General features: G+C 43.4%; 1 protein-coding gene across 2 annotated transcripts in view; it reads right to left on the minus strand.

Moving 5' to 3' along the window:
* Positions 1-23,337, minus strand: part of LOC121290750 (RCC1 and BTB domain-containing protein 2-like) — a 71,113-nt gene that overhangs the window by 20,548 nt on the left and 27,228 nt on the right. For both annotated transcript variants that reach the window (XM_041211629.1, XM_041211630.1), the window contains exons 6-8: positions 16,713-16,820; positions 15,127-15,269; positions 13,493-13,683 (exon numbers count right to left, since the gene is read on the minus strand). In XM_041211629.1, coding sequence (XP_041067563.1) covers positions 13,493-13,683; positions 15,127-15,269; positions 16,713-16,820 — 442 coding nt within the window. The remainder of the gene's footprint in view (positions 1-13,492; positions 13,684-15,126; positions 15,270-16,712; positions 16,821-23,337) is intronic.

Raw genomic sequence — 23,337 nt, forward strand, 5'->3', positions numbered from 1 at the left:
AACTCCATTCCCTAGCCAACAAATCCATCACTCTCCCTGGCAACTGTCCGAGGCGGAACTAGATTGTTTGCAAGTTTGGTTTCATATTTATTTGATTGAGGTGAGCTTTTAATCACAAATCTGCACCATCACTAGTGCCAATTCCATCTCCGTAACATCGCCCGACTCTGCCCCTGCCTCAGCTCTCCTGTTGCTGAAACCCTCATCCATTTCTTCTTCATTTCCAGCCACTGTTTTAACACACTCCTGACCGGCCTCCCACATTCTACTCTCTGTGAGGGCTTTGATGTGCCAGGTTACAGAACAAGACTAAAGATGTACACAGTTGTTAGGAAATAGAGATAGTTTAAGTAAGTTATATTGGTAGTTGTGGGTGTTAGGAATGAGTTTTAGCTTTAAAGTTTAAGTCCGATTTATATTTCTGTATCTGTGTATTAAGAAAGGTCAATTGGGGTTTTAGTTTCACATTTAAAAGGTGCTTGCATTTCTAATGTGTTTTACGACCCCTATAAAGAGTAAGTAAACATACAATGATAAAAGGATTGGACAGTTGCCAAGCAACAGAGGCCCAGCGAGGCGGATCCCTCCCACGGACACACACACACACAAAAGGAGAAACAGCAGTTGTTTTGGAAGCTGTTTAGGTGCAGTTGGTTCTGAAAGTTGCTGCCAGAAGAGAATGGAGCAAAGGGGACACATAGCCAGTCCCAAGCTAAAGAAAAGCCCCAAAAATCCAGGGGAGTAGAAGAGGTGAAAGTCCAAAGAAGACCTTCTAGTCAAAGGAAGGCCAAGAACCTGGAAAAGGTCCTGCTAAGTGAAGTGAAGATTGAGGGGCAGAGAGAAAGGCTCCATGCTTCAGATTTAGAGAGACAAAAGCTGCAGAAAGTAGATTTAAAGTGGGAACAGCTTGCAAGAGGCAAGAAGGTCCAAAGAGACAACTGAAGTTCTGTAACTCTTTGCTATGGGTATGTGAAGCAGTGTTGTACTGTCGACAGCTGAGTCAGAGAGACAGTGTGTGTAGAAAACAGCTTGAATGCATGTGGTTACCCAGAGAAGAGGAACATCAGAGGGAGAGTTTGAAACCCTGGAAGTGAACCCTTGTGGAAGGCGTCTGAGAGAAAGCATCAGTTTGGGAGAAGATTCCAGGGCCAGGTCTTGGACAGTGGAGATTGGAAACCCTTGTGTGAAGATCAGAATTCAGTAAGACTGGTTAGTTCACAGTGTGACAAGCATCTGGGGGGAGTTGAGGAGGGATCCATAGCATCTGGTTGAGGTGGCATCTGTCACTTGGTTTCAGGGTGTGGTGTATCTGACCACAGGGAGTCATAGATTTACTATGTACATTAGAGTATAAGGTAGTTTTTGTAATTTGTGTTAACCTTACAAATCTGTATACATCTGTAAAGGTATAGTCATGGGTGAAGAAGTATTGTAATATAGTTCATCTTTTCTTGTTGAATAAATGTTTTATTCTTTTGTTAAAAGTTCAAGGGGAGGCAGTGGCGTAGTGAAATTGTCACTGGACTGGTACTCCAGAGACCCAGGGTAATACTCTGGAGACCCGGGTTTGAATCCCACCACAGCAGATGGTGGAATTTGAATTCAATAAATATCTGGAGTTAAAAGTCTAATGATGACCATGAAACCATTGTCGATTGTTGTAAAAACCCATCTGGTTCAATAGGAAATCTGCTGTCCTCACCTGGTCTGGCCTACATGTGAATCCAGACGCACAGCAATGCGGTTTACTGTTAAAAATGCCATCTGAACAAGGGAAATTAGGGATGGACAATAAATCCCACGAGCGAATAAAAAAAATCTAACCCCTGTGCCTCTGTTCAGTAGCTACTCTCCATGTAACTAAGCATAAAAATAAAAATCAAGCTGAGTTCCACTCTGGGATCAGGCTTGTCCAGGAGTAACCGCTGGGATTGTTACACAATTTATGTTGCACTGAAAAGCCTGCATCCAATGTCAAGAAGCGTGGATCATTCCAACACCAACTTGGTAAACGGCCACTCTTTCCAACAGAGAACAGGTTCTCACCTATATCAGCATACCTGTGGAAATGATGCCTTATCTATGACCAATATCAGCTTCTATTACAAAGGTCTAAATGTTGTAGTGAAAGCTCAGATTGCTGCCACCAGTGCTTTGAATACCACTGCTCAAAGCAGGTTTCAGGCTGTCACAGCTATCCATTAATCCGATCGCAAACAAATCAGTAGGATTGTTAACGCACCAGATTGGGTATATTAAGTTTCCTGTTTCTTTTCAACTTATTGATGGCTTGTGGATTTCTATTGTGGCTAGAAATGATGAAATGGTTAAAATTGTTCATTGTCAAGGATGCTTTAGAACTAGATGTATCAGGATACAATTTAGCTGACTGTGCTGTTTAGCTTTAGCTAAGGTGCAGAATGTGGTTTGCAGGATGTGTGACTCATGCTGTTGATTTATTTTTGTACAAAATGTCTTGAGTTACTGGCACAGGGCTAAGGCAGCTATATTCTTAACGGTAAACAGATTAGTCATCTGGATACTCTATAGAAGCTAAGATATTTCTGGGAGTCTTGCTTACAGTTATGTCATAACGAATCGTCTAGGACAATATTTCTACACAGATGGTTTCCTTCACAATTTGTAGAGATTAGACGGATTGACAAAGGTTACATCTAGAGAACAGGTCCTCAAGGGTTATAATCTCCGGATTACTACCCGAGCCACGTGCAAATTGGCATAGGGACGCGAGAATAAGGGAAGTAAACACGTGGCTAAAGGAGTGGTGCGGGAAAGAGGGGTTCCATTTCATGGGGCACTGGCATCAGTATTGGAACAGGAGGGATCTGTACCATTGGGACGGTCTCCACCTGAACCAATCTGGGACCAATGTTCTAGCGAAAAGGATAAAAAGGGTGGTCAGCAGGACTTTAAACTAGAAAGTGGGGGGGAGGGAAGGGTAAAACTCCAAGAAGTATGACTAATGGGAAACAAAGCAGCAGGTTAGCGTGTGGGGGGGGTGGATTCAACTTCATGGAAAATTATGAAAAAACTGAAAAGAAAGGAGAGCCCAGGAGAGGCTATTAAAGTCCCCAGAACACAAAATAGGATAGAGTGTTTGGAATAGGCTAGGAATCTAACTTCATGCACATCAGATAAAGGGACGACAATGAGAAAGGGGACACGAAATACAGGACTGAAGGTGTTGTATCTGAATGCACGCAGTATACGAAATAAGGTAAATGAGCTTGTGGCACAGATTGAAATTGGCAGGTATGATGTGGTGGACATCACGGAGACGTGGCTGCAAGGGGATCAGGACTGGGAGCTAAATATCCAAGGGTATACATCCTATCGAAAAGATAGGCAGGTTGGCAGAGGGGGTGGGGTTGCTTTGTTAGTAAGAAATGAAATTAAATCAACAGCAAGAAAGGACATAGGGTCAGATGATGTAGAATCCGTGTGGGTAGAGTTGAGGAACCGCAAAAGTAAAAAAAACATAATGGGATTTATGTACAGGCCTCCGAACAGTAGTCAGGATGTGGGGCACAAGATACACCAGGAGATAGAAAAGGCGTATAAGAAAGGCAAGGTTACAGTCATCATGGGGAATTTCAATATGCAGATAGACTGAGAAAATCAGGTTGGTAGTGGATCCCAAGAAAAGGAATTTGTGGAATGTCTACGAGATGGCTTTTTGGAGCAGCTTGTGGTGGAGCCCACTAGGGAACAGGCAATTCTAGATTTAGTGATGTGTAATGAGGCAGATTTGATAAGGGAGCTTAAGGTGAAGGAACCCTTAGGAGGAAGTGACCATAATATGATAGAATTTACCCTGAAATTTGAGAGGAAAAAGCTGGAATCAGATGTAATGGTATTACAGTTGAATAAAGGCAACTACAGAGGCATGAGGGAGGAGCTGGCCAGAATTGACTGGGAGATGAGCCTAGCAGGAAAGACAGTGGAACAGCAATGGCAGGAGTTTCTGGGAGTAATTTGGGAGACACAGCAAAAATTCATCCCTAGGAAGAAGAAGCATACTAAAGGGAGGACGAGGCTAACAAGGGAAATCAGGGACAGCATAAAAGCTAAAGAGAAAGCATACAATGCGGCAAGGCAAAGAGCAGTGGGAAACCAGGGGATTGGGAAGCCTACAAAGACCAACAGAGGACACCGAAAAAAGAAATAAGGAGGGAGAAGATTAACTATGAGGGTAAACTAGCCAGTAATATAAAAGAATATTGCAAGAGTTTTTTTAGATATATAAAGGGTAAGTGAGAGGCAAAAGTGGACATTGGGCCACTGGAAAATGACGCTGGAGAAGCAGTGGTGGGGAACAAAGAAATGGCGGAGGAACTGAATAGGTACTTTGTGTCAGTCTTCACGGTGGAAGACACGAGTAACATCCCCAAAGTTCAAGAGAGTCAGGGGGCAGAGGTGAGTATGGTGGCCATTTCCAAGGAGAAGGTGCTAGGAAAACTGAAAGGTCTGAAGGTGGATAAATCACCTGGACCAGATGGATTACACCCCAGAGTTCTGAAGGAGATAGCTGAAGAGATAGTGGAGGCATTAGCGGTGATCTTTCAGGAATCACTGGAGTCAGGGAGGGTCCCAGAGGACTGGAAAATCGCTATTGTAAACCCCTTGTTTAAGAAGGGAATGAGGCAAAAGACCGGAAATTATAGGCCGATTAGCCTGACCTCAGTCGTTGGTAAGATTTTAGAGTCCATTATTAAGGATGAGATTTCAGAATACTTGGAAGTGCATGGTAAAATAGGGCAAAGTCAGCATATGGTTTCATCAAGAGTAGGTCATGCCTGACAAATCTGTTAGGATTCTTTGAGGAGGTAACGAGTAGGTTAGACAAAGGAGAGCCAATGGACGTTATCTACTTGGACTTCCAGAAGGCCTTTGACAAGGTGCCGCACAGGAGGCTGCTCAGTAAGATAAGAGCCCATGGTGTTAGAGGCAAGGTACTAGCATGGATAGAAGATTGGCTGTCTGGCAGGAGGCAGAGAGTGTGGATAAGGAGGTCCTTCTCAGGATGGCGGCCGGTGACAAGTGGAGTTCAGCAGGGGTCAGTGATGGGACCACAACTTTTCACTTTATACATTAATGATCTACATGAAGGAACTGAGGGCAGATGATACAAGGATAGGTGGAGGGACAGGTAGTATTGAGGAGGCAGGAAGGCTGCAGAAGGATTTGGACACGTTAGGAGAATGAGCAAAGAAATGGGCAGATGGAATACAACTGGGGAAGTGTGAGGTCATGCACTTTGGTAGGAAGAATAGAGGCAAAGACTATTTTCTAAATGGGGAGAGAATTCAGAAATCTGGAGTGCAAAGGGTCTTGGGAGTCCTAGTCCAGGATTCTCTTAAGGTTAACTTGCAGATTGAGTCGGTAGTTAGGAAGGCAAATGCAATGTTGGCATTTATTTCAAGAGGACTAGAATATAAAAGCAGGGATGTGCTGCTGAGGCTTTATAAGGCTCTGGTCAGACATTTAGAATATTGCGAGCAATTTTGGGCCCCGTATCTCAAGAAGGATGTTCTGGCCCTGGAGAGGGTCCAGAGGAGGTTCACGAGAACGATCCCAGGAATGAAAGGCTTAACATATGAGGAACATTTGAGGACTCTGGGTCTATACACAATGGAGTTTAGAAGGATGAGGGGGGATCTGATTGAAACTTACAGAATACTGAAAGGCCTGGATAGAGTGGACGCGTGGGGAAGATGTTTCCATTAGTAGGAGAGACTAGGACCCAAGGGCAAAGCCTCAGAGTAAAGGGAAAACCTTTTAGAGCAGAGATGAGGAGAAACTTCTTTAGCCAGAGAGTGGTGAATCTATGGAATTTATTGCCACAGAAGGCTGTGGAGGCCAGGTCATTGAGTGTACTTAAGACCAAGATAGATACGTTCTTGATTGGTAAGGGGATCAAAGGTTACGGGAAGAAGGCGAGAGAATGGGGTTGAGAAACTTATCAGCCATGATTGAATGGCGGAGCAGACTCAATGGGCCGAATGGCCTAATTTCTGCTCCTATATCTTATGGTCTTATGGTCTCTACCCAGAAGGAAACGAGTTGTTTATTTCCCTGTCCCTGCTGCTTGGAAACAGTGTGCTGTCGAGCACAACAAAAGAATTAAGTTGTAAATCATATTTGGTGCCAAGATTTAATTCTCTTATCTTGAGCAACCTATGGCAGGATCTCACCAGCAACACTTCTGTCTGTGTGACATCCAAGCACCTTGGGCAATTGGAACTTGTACAAAATCCAGTTTTGTTTAGTTAGGAAACTGTTTCAGTAGGCACATGGAGTTATCCCAATAGTAGTCCATGTAGTCATGGCTCTTCAAAAGAAGCTTATTCTTTGTGATCATGTGGTCAGTAGTAAACTGTGTCACTGTCAAGACCAAAACAGATGAAAACATGTTATGATGCCGATGACCCAAAGGGAGTTGGTGAATGAGAAATATATGACTTGAAAAGGAGCAAGTTGCTTGTTTGGATATGTGGCTCATGTCTGTATGCTGATAAGCGAGAATAGTCCAAGCGATGGCCAAGTATTAAAAGTGAAGCGTAGATTGAGGTAACTTATCAACAACGATTGGATGGCATAATCGGTCACAATGGCTCAGACACAACTGTCAGGCACCTCTGCTACAGCCCATGGGTTAGGGAGTCAGCAGGAAATACAAGAACGGATATTTTCTAAACAAAGGAACAGGAGATTGAAAGGGATTTAGAGATAAAGGAATTGAGGAGGTCCTTCCTTCTGATGGAGGAAGAGAAGCTGTTTGAAAGAGTGAAAGAACATGTGGATAATCCAGTAGAGAAAAGGCAGGAGTAACTGTGCTCCACTTCTCACTTCTGTGTAGAGAACCGCAAATGATGCGGCCATAGTATGGTTATATATGGGAAAATACTGATTGGATGTAAAATAATCTGGAACCAAATAAAATCTTGCTGGAATGAGGCAAAGATCAGATAACAGTCAATGGTTGTCGTAGCCAATGAGGATTTTAAGAAATAAAAAGCCCGCAAGTTAAAAATAGAAGGATAGGAGAATGACATTCAGAAGTTGAAAGACTGTCGACCACAAGCAGCAGTGGCTTATTTAGCAGCATCCAAAATTGGTGTCAAAAGGGACATCTCAGAAATGAGAATGAAAAAGGAGAATTAATTGTTTTGCAGCAAAGGCCATAAAGTAGTTTCATAGACATTGCGTTGTTAGATAGGCGAAGAGTAAGAGCAGATTTAGGAAGAAAAAGAAGTTGAATTCCAACAGCAGATATCAGGGATTAAAATTGTTGGAAAAGAACAAATTTGAAGCCACAGAATTTCTTTAGCATTGCACGCAATGTCTCTTCAAATGCATGCTCGTCTTTCAGTTGTTTCAAGTTGCAGAGCCTTACAGAAAGACAGTTTAACTCTTTTTAGTCCCTATTGTTGCTATGAATGATAATACAAACATTTAATAGTTTTATTACATCTGAAAGTTGAATAGAAAAACATCCAGAAACTGAAAATACAATAATGACCAGTCAGCACATTCTAAAAAGGGAGTCAGGGGCCAAGTAACAGAATTGATAACGAGCTGGCTGCAAGGCAGAAAGAGTAGGGATTAAAGGCAATTACTCAGATTGGTAAAAGGTGGGTAAAAAATTGGTTAAAATGGTTAAAAGTTGCTTCACAAGGATCAGTGCTGGGACCAGTATTTGCATAATCAATTTGGACTCAGGAATCTGAATCTACAATTTCAAAACTTGCAAATGACACCAAATTGGGCATTGTAGTTAATAAAGACCAGGACTATGACAAAACACAAATTGTGAATAAACTTGCAGAATGTGCACATTGTTGGCAAATAAACTTCAAGATTCATAAGTGCGAGACAGCACATTTTGCTGGGAAGAATAAGGCGGTTACATACTCTTGGAAAATAAACGTCCAAATGGAATAGAGAAACAAAGGGATCTGGGAACTACAGGTACACAGATAACTAAAAATAGAAACACAGGTTAACCATCAATAAAGCCAAAGCAGTGGGTTTATTTATAGAAGGATAGAATTGAAAAGCAGAGCAGTTATGTAAAACTTGTAGGGAACCCTGATTAGGCCACACTCGGGAGTGTTGTGAACTGTTCTGATCTCCATGTTAAAAAAATGGACATTGAAGCACTGGTGAAGATTTTCAAAAACTATATCACAAAAACAACTGATCAAAATGCTTGCATTATCATTGATAGCCACAGCATGGACTAAAAAGGGGTAAAATGCCTTCAGTTCTATAAAGCACTGCAACCTAAAACAACTGAAAAACGGGCATACATATTAAAGAGACAGTACGTACAACTCTAAAAATAAACTTTTCCCAGTTCTGGTAAAAGGTCACAGACTAGAAAAGTTAACTTTGTCTCTCTCTCTACAGATGCTGCCAGAGCTGAGTATTTTCACCACTTTCTGTTTCTATTACTAAAGAAAGTTTGCTGGTTTGTAACTTCAATCTCATTCTCTCAACAATTTCAATCCCTGACATTTGCTGTGAGCTTTTAATTTCTCTCTCTTCCTAAATCTATCCTTCGTTGTATAGGCAAAAAGGAATATCTACAAAACTGAATTCATTTGTTGTAAAAGGGCTAACTGTCCATGTCCATTCTCAGTTTCACTTTGTACACCAATTTCAGATGTTCCTGAACAAGCCACCATTGCTTATTGGTCTTTCATATGTGTTTCTATTTTAACTTCCTGCTTATTATCTCTTAAAAGTCTCAAGGCAATAGCAGGCTAGTGACTGTTATCTGACTTGCCTCCTTCTAACAAGATTTTATTCGGTTCCAAACTATCGTACTTTCTGATGAGAATTTTCCCATCTCATGGCCTCATCTTTTGTGGTTCTCTGCACAGGAGTGAGCATTATAACACACTAGCTTCTGCTGTTTATGAAGATCAGCAGAAGTTTACTAAATACAGATATGATACCTATCAAGGAAGATTTGAACAGGTTATAACAATTTGCCTAGAAAAGAGAAGGTTGATGGTAAACTAATAGATTATGTAAGGGTTTGATAGTGTATATGTGGAGATGTTTTCAATTATGGGCAAATGAGTTGGAACCTGGAAGATGAGTTCAAAGAATGCTTTCACAACAGCTTCCTAGTATAATGGGTTGTGAATCAACTAAGGATAAAGCTTCCTTAGATTTAATATTGTACAATAAGGCAGGATTAATTAGTAATCTCATAAGAAAAGATCTTATGGGAAGTGATCACAATGCAATTTTATTCCACGTTAAGTTCGAGAGTGACATACTCTAGTTCAAAACAAGAATCTTAATCTTAACTCTTAAAGCTAATTACATAGTTATGAAGGGAGAGCTAGCTAAGGTTCGTTACGTAAATAGACTAAAAGTTATGGTGATAAATAAACATTGGGAAACATAGAATGGTCACAGCATAGGAGGCCATTCGGCCTGTCATGTCCATGCTGGCCCTCTGCAGCAACAATTCACCTAGTGCCATTCTCCTTTACAGAAAATGATCCAATTCCCTCTTGAATATATCCCAAGGTCCCTCTGCTCCTGCACCCACTTTAGAATTGTACCCTTTATTTTATATTGTCTTTTCATATGCTTCCTACAAAATGAATCACTTCACACTTCTCGGCACTAAATTTCATTTGCCATTTGTCCACCCATTCCACTAATCTATATCCTTTTGAAATTCTACACTAACCCTCTCACAGTTCAAAATACTTCCAAGTTTCGTGTCATCAGAAATTTTGAAATTGTGCCCTGTACATCAACAAGGTCTCGATCATTAATATAAAACCAGAAGAGCAGAGGTCCTAACACCAGCCCAAGGAGCTGCACTATAAACTTTCCTCCGGTCCGAAAACAACTGTTCACCACTACTCTGTTTCCTCTCAATCAGCCAATTTATCATCCATGTTGCTACTGTTCCTTTTATTCCATGAGCTCTAATTTTGCTCACAAGTCTGTTTTGCGGCATTTTATAAAATGCCTTTTGGAAGTCCATGTACATCACATCAATTGTAGCATTACCCTTGTCAACCATCTGTACCTCATCAAAACACTCAAGCAAGTTAGTTAAACATGATTTGCTCTCAACAAATCTGTGCTGGGTTTCCTTAATTAACCCACGTTTGCCCAAGTGACTATTAATTTTTCTTGAATTATCGTTTCCAAAAGCTTCCCCGCCACAAAAAGTTAAACCAACTGGCCTGCAGTTGCTGGACTTTACTCCTTTTTTTGAACAAGGGTGTAACACTTGCAAAATTTTAGAAACCAAAGGGCAACCAAGAAGTTGATAAAAAAGTAAATATTAGAATATTAGAATCCGCTAGCCAGGAATATAAAAACAGATTGTAAGAGCTTTTACAAGCATATAAAAAGGAGAGTAGCTAAAGTAAACAATACTAACTGTGTTCCTCTCCACAGATGCTGTCAGACCTGCTGAGTTTTTCCAGGTATTTTTAGTTTTGTTTTGGATTTCCAGCATCCGCAGTTTTTTGCTTTTATCTCAGTGTTTAATTGACTGCCACTTCTCTTCAAGGAATGCCTACCTTGAAGAAATATTGCTCTTCTAACCCCCCTTAAACCAGCTTATATTTCACCTCTTTTCTATTTTTCCTTAGTTCTGTTGAAGTCATACAGACTCGAAACGTTAACTCTGTTCCTCTCCGCAGATGCTGTCAGACCTGCTGAGTTTTTCCAGGTATTTTTATTTTTGTTAAGAAATTAATCATCTCCCTTTGACATTCAACAACATTACCATCGCTAATTCCCCACGATCAACGTCCTGGAGGGTTACCATTGACCAACAGGACCAGCCTTATAAATACTACGACTATAAAAGCAGGTCAGAGGCTGGGAATTCTGAGGCAAGTAACTCACCTCCTGATTCCCCAAAGTCTGTCTGCCACCCACAAGACACAAGTCAGGAGTGTGATGGAATACACCCCACTTGCCTGGATGAATGCAACTCCAACACCCAAAAACCTCAATACCATCAGGAACAAAGCAGCCCACTTCATTGGCACCCCATCCACCATCTTAAACATTCACTCCCTTCACCACCAGCACACAGTGGCAGCAATGTGTACCATTTACATGATGCACTGCAGAAACTCACCAAGGCTCCTTCGACAGCACCTTCTGAACCCCCCACCTCTACCAGCTAGAAGGACAAGGGCAGCAGGTGTATGGGAGAATTACAGAATTGTTTCAGTGCAGAAGGTGGTGATTCGGCCCAATATGTGTGCATCAGCTCTCCAAATGAGCAATTCACCCAGTGCCATTCTCCTGCCTTCTCCCCATAATCCTGAACATTCTTCCTCTCCAAATAAGTCTAATTCCCTTTTGGATGCCTTGATTAAACCTGCCTCAACCACACTCTCCAGCAGTGAATGCCAAACCTTAACCACTCACTGCGTGAAAATGTATTTTCTCATAGCGCTTTTGCTTTAAATCTGTGCCCTCTCATTCTCGATCCTTTCACGAGTGAGAACAGTTTCTCCCTATGTGCTCTGTCCAGACCCCTCATGATTTTGAATAGCTCTATCAGATCTCCTCTCAGCCTTCTCCAAGGAAAACAGTCCTAACTTCTCCCTTCTATCTTTATAACTGAAGTTCCTCATCCCTGGTACCATTCTCATGAACCTTTTCTGCCCTCTCGCCAATGTTTTCACATCCTTCCTAAAACCAGGTGCCCAGAACTGGATGCAATACTCCAGCTGAGGCCGAACTAGTGTCTTATACAAGTTCAACATAACCTACTTGCTCTTATACTCTATGCCCCTATTAATAAAGCATACAGCATCCTAGGCTTTATTAATCACACTCTCAACCTGCCCAGCCACCATCAATGACTTGTACACAGATACACATAGGTCCCTCTGCTCCTGCAACCCCAATAAAATTGTACCCTTTACATTGTATTGTCTCCCCATGTTCTTCCTACCAAAATGAATCACCTCACATTGCTTCAGATTGGACTTCATCTGCCACCTGTCTGTTTCCCTTTGAAGTTCTACACTATCCTCCTCACAGTTTACAATGCCTCCAAGTTTCATATCTTCCACAAATTTTGAAATTGTGCCCTATACACCAAGGTCCAGATCATTACTATATCTCTGGAAAGCAAGGGCCCCAACACTGACCTCTGGGGAACTCCACTACAAACCTTTATCCAGCCTGAAAAACTTACATTAACAACTACTCTCAGTTTTCTGTCATTCAGCTATTTTCATGTCCATGTTGCTGCTGTCCCTTTTATTCCAATAGTTATAACTTTGCTCACAAGTCTGTTGTGCAGCACCATATCAAATGCCTTTTGGAAGTCCATGAACACCACATCAACAGCATTGCCCTTATCAACCCCCACTCTGTTACCTCTTCAAATACCTCCAGCAAGTCACATGCCATCCTGACTTTGAAATATACTGCTGTTCCTTTCATCATCGCTATGTCAAAATCCCTCATGGTACTGTGAGTGCACCTACACCACATGGGCTACAATGAATCAAGGTGGCGGCGCACCACCACTTTCTCAAGGGCAATTAGTGATGTACAGCAAATGCCGGCCTTCCCAGCAATGTCCACATCCCATGAACAAGGAATCAATATTTTAAGGTGGATGAGACCAAATATTGCTTCAATGATTGCACGAGTCTGATTAAGGTGCCTGGAGTTATGAGATTGTGAATGTACTTGTTAAAATTCCTGTACAGTCATTTTAATTTAGGACTGTGCCCCCTATGAAATGGAAGACTTAAGGAAGGCTTCGTGCTTTCATTAAAAAATACTGGGTTGTATACTTTTGGGTTAAAAACAATGACATCCATTTGTTTTGACTGTAATTTACTTTATGCAACTTTTCAAATGTAGAGCTTTTTAGGAAAGGTAAAAGTAGTTTGGAGAATTACAAAGTTACAATTTGAATATTTTCAGTTTTTTTAAATTGCTATTGTGCTACTCTCCAAGCCCATTGTTTTTTTACCCTCAGTGAATAAACAATTAATCCCTTTCTTATATTTGCCACATTATATTGCTGAATGCAAAATCAAATTATAATTTTTAAAAATATCAACTTAAAGCGATGTCAGAACGCTCACTGTCGCTGGGTCAACATCCTGGAACTCCCTCCTTAACGGCACTGTGAGCGTATCTACGCCATATGGACTGCAGCCGTTCGAGAAGGCAGCTCACCACCACCTTCTCAAGAGCAATTAGGGATGGGCAATAAATACTGGCCCAGCCAGTAATGCCCACACCCCATGAATGAATAAGAAACAATCACTAGACTATGAGTCAGACTATTGATTATTGTTCTTGCAATTATTCACTGACATTGCAAATTATACTAAACAGCTACTTGGAATAAGACGTGCAACAATCAATTTTTATGAATGAAACTTCCAATCCTCATACATATTCAGTGGAAAACAGTCATAAGATATAATCATCTTACCTACGGACAACAAGCGCCATGTAACTGCTGGAGAGGCAAAGCAGGCAAAAACATCATCCGTGCAAGAGAAGTGAGTGAGCTGTGGGAGGATGACTGACTGTCCCCGGCACTGGCCCCACATGTACACCTGACCACCCTGGGTCTTAGCAGCTGAGGTGTGAGTGGAATGGCAGGCTGCAATCTCCACAATCCTAGACAGCAGCAAAAATGTGACAGAGATAGGGTCCAGTAAGTAGTTCAGAGGAAAGCATACTAAATGTAAATCCCTTGGGTATAAAATACTGCCCATGAAGGTCATGCTGGGTATTTGAGTGAATAGAAAGAGTTATTTACATGTGTTACACATTGGGGTTTATTTTACATTAGTTCAATGGACAATTTTATGGCTCATAAGAAGAAACATTTTCACTAACATAAAAAGAAAATAGGTCAGTTTGAAAATTAGCACCAACAGTTCCTCTAAAGGAATTTCTTTTGACTTTCTGATATTTCAAAGCACCTAAAGCTAAGAAGCCTTAACCAGATGTTGCAATTTTTTTCCACCTGGCATTAAGTGTCTGGCACATTCTCGATGTTCAAGGTTCTGTTTACTGAAGGACAGGGATGCTTTGTTTGCTACCCCAAAGATATTTTGCTGACAATTTTTCTTTTTGAAAAAAAGTTACATCGGAAGAAAAAGAAATTCCTGGATTTCAAAACTCTTTCACCATATTAAAATACGTAAGGAAACCTAATCACCAGTCAGCTTCTTTCTATTACAATAACAGTTAAAACAAGCTAATACAAATAAAAAACCCAGATCCATTATTGTGTTTAACCATGGTATTTCAAATTTTCAACAATTTACTTGATAAATGACACAAAGTTGGTGGATACATTCTAGAAACAGTGATCAAAATGGAGACATTTTGATGAAGTAAATTAGAAAAAAAGGCTATTTTTACTGGGTGCATAGTCAGTAAATTTAAGACTTAGGATTGGTTAGGATTTCTTAAAATGTTCTTTTTTAAAAGCACAGAGGGTTGTTAGGGTGTGGAATGTGCAACCAGAAACAGTGGTGGGAGCAGAATCCCATGACAGCTTTCCCCCTACAATAATAGGGGAATAGATAAGTATTTGGAAAAGAAAAAAAAACAATAGATATAGGACAAGAGACTAAGTGAATAGCTCCTTCAGAGAAGTCAGCACAAGCACAATGGGCTGTCAACCTCTTTCAATGCTGTAAGGTTCCAATATCCTCTGCTACGACACAAAAACTGAGGAGTACTGCTAACATGTCACTTAAGTGACAAAACAAGCTGCAGGCACAACAATCCTGATGAAGAGTCATACAGACGCGAACCGTTAACTCTGTCATACTCTCCACAGATGCTGTCAGACCTGTTGAGTATTTCCAGCAATTTTTGTTTTTAATTCATTATCTATGTTACGGTGATCACCCAACTATCATCAGATACAACACGAAAGTCATCCAGAATTATTCTAACAGATCATTGTATAAAGAATGTAAAAGGTTTTATTAAACAGTACTTTAAAAATGAAAAAGAAAACTGAAGTCTTCTGCCATATCTAATTTAAAGAGTAGCTGTTAATGTTAACTGGGCGATGTCTGAGATTTTACCACCAATCATTACCTTTCCCGATCCACAATGATCTGCACAGGACAAGACTGGTTGCTTTTAATGCCGCTGCCCAGCTGGCCATATGCATTAGCTCCCCAGGAATAGAGTGATCCCTCATCTGTCAATGCCAGAGTGTGAGCGTAACCGCAGACAATCTAAAAGTAAAGTTACAAGTAGCAAACATTGGCATCAGATACTTTCAAGCTGAAACAAGAACAACATTCTAACCACAGCTCAGGTAAGCTAGTATTAATCAACACTTACTTCTTGTACCAGACCACAAGGTGTAGATTTTACTTGAAGGTGAGTCATGTTAGGTTGCGTTTATACACAGAGCTCCAAAGGCATAGAAATGCAGGTTTGGAACCCTATACTATACCAGCTGCAAACAGCTCACTGGAGCGATCGGTCTTTGACCAGCAATGTAAATATACCCAGTCTTACTGTACCTCTACACAGCAACACAAAAAGTTCTAGCAAATAGCAGAGTCAAGTACCAAGTTGATCTCAGGGGCAGCAGCATGTAACTACTTCTAAAGGAAACAGCTTCACACTGCTTGGGCTTTACATCACACAGGAGTGCTATGGACATGAGCTGGACAATTTCCTGGATCTTATTTGACTGTGATGAGGACATTAGCACTGACAATACTTTAAAGCTTAATAGTGGGTGTGGAGCTCAGTGCAGATGTTTAAATCAGTATAATACACCATTCATCTTAGTGCCAGTGCAAATACAATCTCACATAAGGTGATCCATGCATAAGATAAACCCTCTTCTGCTTTGCAATCAAATAAATCTTATAGTTTACAAATAGACTACCCCCCCCCCCCACCTCTGTCAGCATGATTAACTGGAGATTAGGAAATTAATCTTAATGCACTCACACTTCCCTACCCCATCACTATTACTTGTGAGACAGGGACCAGGAGAGTAGAAGCATGCAAGAGCAGGAATTGGGGAACCATGAGCCTGAACAGGAGAGGCTGCAACACACACAGCCAGGAATGGCTGTACATGCTCTTTAAAGTGTGTTGCAGTATTATCCACCACAATGTTACCTATGATGACTTCACCACCATCACTTACTACTCCAATGGTCTTTTTTAATCTTTTGCGCAGATATGTACAAGGAGATAGAATGTTTACAAAGCACCTTTAAGGTCTTCATATTATCCCAAAATATTTCAGATTTCCTTCTAAAGCATACTTGCATTGTTATACAGGCAAATACAGTAGCCAACCTATGTACACTGAAAGCCCAAAAGTCAGCAATAAAGAATGCCCAGTTAATCTGTTTGTTGTGAGGATGTCTGACATTGTTTATAATGTCAGAAGAAATTCTGCTCTTCTTTGGAAAAAAAAAACAGGCATTTGGGTGTTAGTTTAACATCTCAGCCAAAAGATGGTTCTTTCAACAATACAACATTCCCTCAGTATTACAATGAAGTGTCCCATCTGGATAATGTCCTGGAGTGACATTTCATTGAACTTACAAACTCTGGCCTATAGCAGAATGCTGGCTAATAAGAAAGCGTTACCAACAAGCCAAGATGACATTTAGTCTACCACTAATTACCAGAAGTATCAAACATACCTGACACACATGAATTCCTTGCAATGCTGCCAGTCTACATGGGGTCGGCTGATTGCCATTACTGCCCAATCCAAGTTGCCCATTACCATTGTAACCCCAACCATACACCTGCAATGCAAGATGAAAGAGTTAAAGAAAAAACTTGCATGTAATTAGCACCTTCCATAGCCTCAGGATGTCCCAAAATGCTTCACAGTCTATGAAATACTTTTCAAGCTCAGTCATGTTTCAATGTTGGCAAATACAAGAGCAAATTTGCAGAGACCAAAGTTCCGATAACAATGAGATAAATGAGATTACCCATTATGATGATGTTGGGTGAGAGCTCAATGTTGGTCAGGACACCAAACCTGGTCTTTTTCAAATAAAGCATTTTTTAAAAAAACACACATCCAACTAAGCAGGCATGGAGACACAGTTTGACATCTCATCTGAAAGCAGCACTTAAGTGTTAGTCTAAATTATGAGAAGTGGACCTTGAAATCACAAGTATCTGAAAAGAGAATTACGACTGAGCCAAGACTGTCCTTAAGGTTACATTCCTCGAGTCCCTCGAGCAACAACAATACCAGTGACCCAGACTCAACAGTGATGCTGTTGCTTCACAACTCCTAATAAACTCAAAGGGCGGAATTTTCCGTGCCCACAGATAGCGGGCTTGATAAGTGGCGTGCACGGACAATATGGGACGATCGGTTTCACGATGGCAGGAAGGCAGGTTGTGATCTTCCACTCAGCCCGCCGACGGCAGGCCACGTTTCCCTCCAATAGTCATCGGGGAGCTCATTGTGATACATCAGCAAATCACATTAAAAGCCATCCCGCCAGGATCTGGGACCTCCACTGGATTGTCCGTCCACAACGGCGGGAAAGCACGTCAGTGTATTTCGCAATGGCACATAGGTGAACGTGCATTTGGCGGCCTTCACTTTGGGGGAACTGAGGTGAGTGAACTGCATCGTTTTCCACAGTTCACCAGGGTTGCTTGTTGCTTTGCAGGTTTCAGGGGTGCCGGGGTGAAGTGCCACACTGGCATGGGGGCCACTGTTCGCGGAAGCGGATGTCGTCCGGTGGACAACTGCCCAGCCACTGAGGTGACTGTTGATCTTGGCGGGGGTGGGGGTGGGGGGGCTACTGCTGCCCTGGTATTGGATCCCGTGCACAAGAAATCGAAGTGGGGGGCAGGGTAAGTGAGGGAACTGGCCACGCATTAGGGACACCTCCATAAACTGACCATTCCTCTGCAACTGAGACAGTTCAGGTGCAGCCACAGTGATACGATTGGGGTTGGGCTCCTCATCTGCCTGCCCTTGCAAGCAATGCAGAGGCACCAAAGTGCCACTCCCTTCCCCATCTCCCTAACCACCCCCCTCCACTGGCACAGCCTGCAAGTCTGCGACCACTTTACTAGATCACAGGGCAGTTGGGCTGCACACGATGTACAATCTCCTCGATAACGCTGACCATGTAGCAGTCACTGCTGGAGGTGCTCACAGCCTCTTGCAATCTGAGCATCCCACCTAGGAGCTGTTCCCTCATGTCGCAGGCTGATAAGCAGCCATGCAGCGCACTCATCTGTGGCCATCTGAGGGGTGGCCAGCACTCTCCGGGAAGCATTAAGGGACTGTCCTTCACACAGGAAAGGTGCCAAGTTCACCCAGTCTCTCTCTCTTTCATGCTGCAGGAGGACTACATCAGGAGCATGGAGCCTGGTGACCTAGCTGTATGCCTGATGGCCTACAGAGAGAAGAGAGGACAGAGCGACTGAGGCGCCAGGTCAAGCAACGGCAGGAGCAGCAACCTCAGGAAGAAGGGGCTGTTGGGGCCCAACACACACTGCCCAGGAATGACAGTGAGCTGGTTGGCGCCTAGCGATACCCAGGGTCCATAGACGCCGCCTACCATTCCTGCAGGTGACCGAGAACCAGTGTTACCGACAATTGCGCATGTCTAGGGAACTGGTGGCTCACATCTGCCACTTACTACAAGACTTGGTTTCAAGGGGACATGGAGGGCATGCACTGCCAGTAGCTGTGAAAATGACTGTGGCACTCAATTTCTATGCCAGTGGCTCCTTTCAGGGCTCCCACAGGTGACTGCTGCAGGATATCACAAGCCACCATGCATAAATGCATCCATGAGGTCACGGATGCCATCTTCTCGACTTTGTGCATGTCGCCTGGGACCGGGACAGCCAGGATGCAAGCGCCATTGGATTTGCCCAGATCCCCACAGGTGCAGGGTGTCATTGACTGCACCCATGTGGCGCTCAGGCCTCCATCACTGCACACTGTGGACTACATCAACTGCAACTCAGCAAATTTCTGGCCTCCAGCAGTCCTCCGAACGCCGGGGGCCTGGGAAGTCTCTGCCGCCACCTGTTTGGATCAGACAGTGTGATGTGCTCACCAGATTGTGATCCCGTGTCTATTCTAAAGCTAGGTCCCACTAAGGTGTGTGTCTCTCTGTGCTGGTGGAGGGTGTGGGTGAGCGCTGTGGCGGGACTTCAGAGAGGAGGCCTTCAGATTCCCCTTCGGAAGTTTCTTTGGGGCTTGATTGGAGGCCCTGGGTCATGGACTCTGACAGCTGTTTGGCAGATGTGCCTGCGAAAGCAAGGAGAGATAATTTGTGCATGGCAGTGGCCTGTGAAACAGGACACAACACTGACAGCATGGTTGTCTGATGGATGTTGTACTGCTGGATTCTCACTTGGTAGAGCAGCGCCGACCTCACCGTCAGCACAGGACCGGTCCTGGTCATCACCGGCCAGCTGGATGGCTCTGTTTACAAAGTCCATGAGGACCTTGATTTCAGGCATTCCACCACCGGTCTGTGACCTCTCCCTCTTGTTGTGTACCAGCTTGTCCTCCATGGATAGAGATGGAGAAAGTGTAATCAGGATGCCTGCCAGGCCAGATGATAGATGTGCCTGGCTTGTGAGGTGGTGAGTGGTCCCGCGGACGGGCTGAGGACAACGAAGGTTTGTGTGAGAGAGTGAATGGTGATGTCCCTTGAACTGGCAGTGAGTGAGGGCCCTGTGGATACGTGCTGGGTTTGTGGGTGTGAGAGTTGAGAGTGATGAGAAGAGTGGCTTACCCTGGCGGAACAGAGACCATTCATCCCCTTGCGGCACAGGGCGGCTATCCTGCTATCCTCTTCTGAAGGGCATTGACACTGACCATCGTTGCTACTGCCTCTCAAGCCACTGCCCATCCTGTGGCCAGAGCGGGGGTACAGGACTTCCTGGCGGTCCTCCACAGCATCCAGCAATCGCTCAAGGGACCAGTTATTAAGCTGGGGGGACTGTGGTCTTTTATCCTTTGCTGCCGATGTCTCCCAGGTAGCAGTGGTGAGCTGGTAGCGATGAGCGGTGTGCTGGTGGCTCCCTTTTAAACATGGCTGCTGGCGTGATGCAGCGGTGGGGCGATGGCTGGTGGGCGAATGAGAGCCCGCCTGCCATGAAAACAACGTGTTTCCCGGGAGTGCATAAATAATGAGGCAGGTTTGGGACGAAACGGCGTGAAAACGACATTTTACCCACTCGCTACCGCACTTCGTGAAAATCTGGGAAATTTCCGCCCAAAGGTACTGACCAGCAGGGAAGATAAGTGGACGGTAAAAAGTCTCTCGAGGCTGCCCCAGAGCAGACACACTTCTTAAGCCATTACACACAAGAGGAAGTGGACAGCTCCCTGAAAACAATGGGATTTACTTAGAATTCCTGATGAACATCATATCACAGGGAAGAAAATGGTTAACAAAACTACAGCACAGGCACCATTCCAAACATCTGGCACCAGCCCAAGATAATAGCTATTGTCAAGCCAACTAATCAACTCCCATGGTCAGCAACCAGCAGTTTCACGTGCACCTTGGCAATCAAATCAGTTGTCCACACATAACCAACAAAGGGTTCTCACAGAGATCAGTCCTCGCACTGACCCTGCCAGTAACCTTCCTCCCTCAAATCATGGCTCATCACACATGCTGATGACTTGGCCCTGGCTTTCCAAGCTAATGAATTTCAGAACACTGAGAGGCCTCTGCTCTCCAGAAACCTACTTCATAAAATGGAGACTTCAATCAAATTCAGCCTTCCACCTGAACAACTATGCCAGGGAAGAACTTCATGTCCAGGTCTGTGGCCAGCCACTCACCCATAACCCAATGCCAATATACCTTGATCAGTCTGACCACGCTGGCAACACTTCCAAGGGGATACATCTCTTACTGGAAAGGAAAAGTTGATAGGAACCCTCGTGCCAATGGAGTTGGTTTTTCCATCTGGAACAGGATCTTGGATGCACTGCCAGAATTTCCCAGTTGTGTAAATGAAAAACTCATGGCACTTCGTCTACAGCTCAGCCATAACCAATATGCCACCATCATCAGAACTTATAAAGAACATGTCAAGTAAAACCTCTATTCTGACCTTGATGAAATCCTCATTGCCATCCCAAACGAAGAAAAAAATCTACCTTTGGGGCCTTTAACATCAGTGTTGGGTATGCCTCCAGTGTCTGGAGCGGAACCATTGTGAAAACCAGGTGGGAAAAGCCGGATGACGTCCTCCTGCTGACAAACTGTGCTCAGCATAGCCTCATTACAACAGACACCGTCTTCCGCCAGAGGACAAATTTAAAACCTCTTGGAGGTATCCTAGATCAAAACATTGGCACCTTCTGGATTATGTCATTGTTCAGGTCAAAGATACAAGTGATGTTTGTATCACTTGATCCACGTGAGGGACTGATGCCCACTGGGCAGACCATTGACATGTTTGATCAGTGATGAACATCCAACTAGCACCAATACATTGCAAGGCTCCAAAGTTCAAAAGGAAGAAGATCAATGTCTCAATCTTAGGGCAGTCCAACCAAAGAGAGGAATTCCAAGGGCAGAATTTTGCTCTCGTCAGGTGGGCTTGGCAGGGGTGGTCGGGAAGCAGGAGAACGTTATTTCACACTCAAGAGGGTTGGGCGCACGCCTGGGAGCCGAGCAAAAATTCTACCCCAAGTGTAGTTCACGACCAATTTGAAAAAGCATCAGACATCCAAATCAATTCCAGAACAGTGAGATCAAATAAAGTCAGCTGTACTAGAATCCTGTGCCCAGACCATTGGGTTCTATTATTGTCATCAACAGGATTGGTTCGATGAAAAGATGCTGAAATATGTGATCTCTTAGAACAAGAACAAGCAACCTTCACTGCCCGGCAGAACAACCAAAAGTCAGAAATCAAGAGGGCTGCACTCCAACTGCTCAAGGCTGACATCCAAAGACAAATCTGGAAGATAAAGGATATGTGGTGGGTTGAGAAAGCCTGAGAGATCCAACAGTATACTGACCATTGTCACTCGTGAAGCTTTTTTGAAGTCTCCAAGGCCATCTAGAGGACAAGGTCGAATGGAATAAAATCCTTTTCACTCACAAGATGGTGTTTCTCTTTCCTAAGGATAGCAATGCTACCCATCAATGCTGCAAGGAACATTTTCAACAACTCCTCAACCATGAATCTACAGTGGCAACTAATAATCTCCAGGCTGTCCTCCAGTAGAATACATGGGTGATCTGCCATCAATGGGAGAGCTGTAACAAGCAAACAAACGGACAAAAAGCAAAGCCTAAGGTCCTGATGGTATCCCAGCTGAGGTCTTCAACACTGGTGGACTTTTTTTTCACATCCAGACTCCATGCTCTCAGCCTATGGATTTGGGAGGAAAAAGACCCCCTCCCCCACACCCACCCCCAGGCTTCAGGAATGCAACATTCTTACTATCTTCTAGCTGGGAAACAAATCATGCTATGGAAAATATCAAGGCATTTCCCTCTCGTCTAGAATAAGGAAAATGTTGACACACATTCTCCTGCATTGTCTACTTCTTATGGCTGAGGAAATCCTCCCAGAGACACAGTATGGCTTTAGACTTTCCAGAGAAACCTCTGACATGGTCTTTATTGCCAAACAAATCCAAGAAAAACGTCGAGAATGACATCAGAAACTCTGCATTGCATTCGTTGACCTGACCCGACCTGACCAAAGCATATGACTCAGTAAATCGTGATGCTCTGTGCATTGTGCTCCAAAGATTTGGATGCCCAAGAAACTTCATCACAATCCTGCAACCGTTTTATGATGATATGACTGCAACTGACTGGAATGGGAGATCTGAAGCAGATGCCGAGGTCAAGCAAGGCTGTGTGATAGCCCCCCATACTATTTACAATCTACCTGACAGTGGCTATTCACCTCAAAGCTCAACTGCCCTCTGGTGTCAGTATTAAATACCCCCTCGATGGAAACCGCTTTAACCTCAGCCACCTCAATGCCAAAACTAAGCTGACAATTTGGTGATGACTGCTCACTCTGTACCAGATTTGCAAGCCACTCTCAATCTTTTCAATTCTGCATACGAGGAACTCAGCCTCTGCTTGAATATTGCCAGAGCGAAACTCATATCAATATCTAGTCAGCCAAATACTGCATCTCCCACACATGCATAAGGCAATACTCTCGAATATATTGAACACTTTCTATAACTGGGCTAAAACCTCTCTCAAAAGGCCACCATTGATGAGGAGATCCAACACCAGATCAGCTGTGCCAGCTCAGCTTTCTACAAAC

This window comes from Carcharodon carcharias, chromosome 18 (assembly GCF_017639515.1).
Source record: "Carcharodon carcharias isolate sCarCar2 chromosome 18, sCarCar2.pri, whole genome shotgun sequence".
In the NCBI taxonomy this organism is placed as follows: Eukaryota; Metazoa; Chordata; class Chondrichthyes; order Lamniformes; family Lamnidae; genus Carcharodon; species Carcharodon carcharias.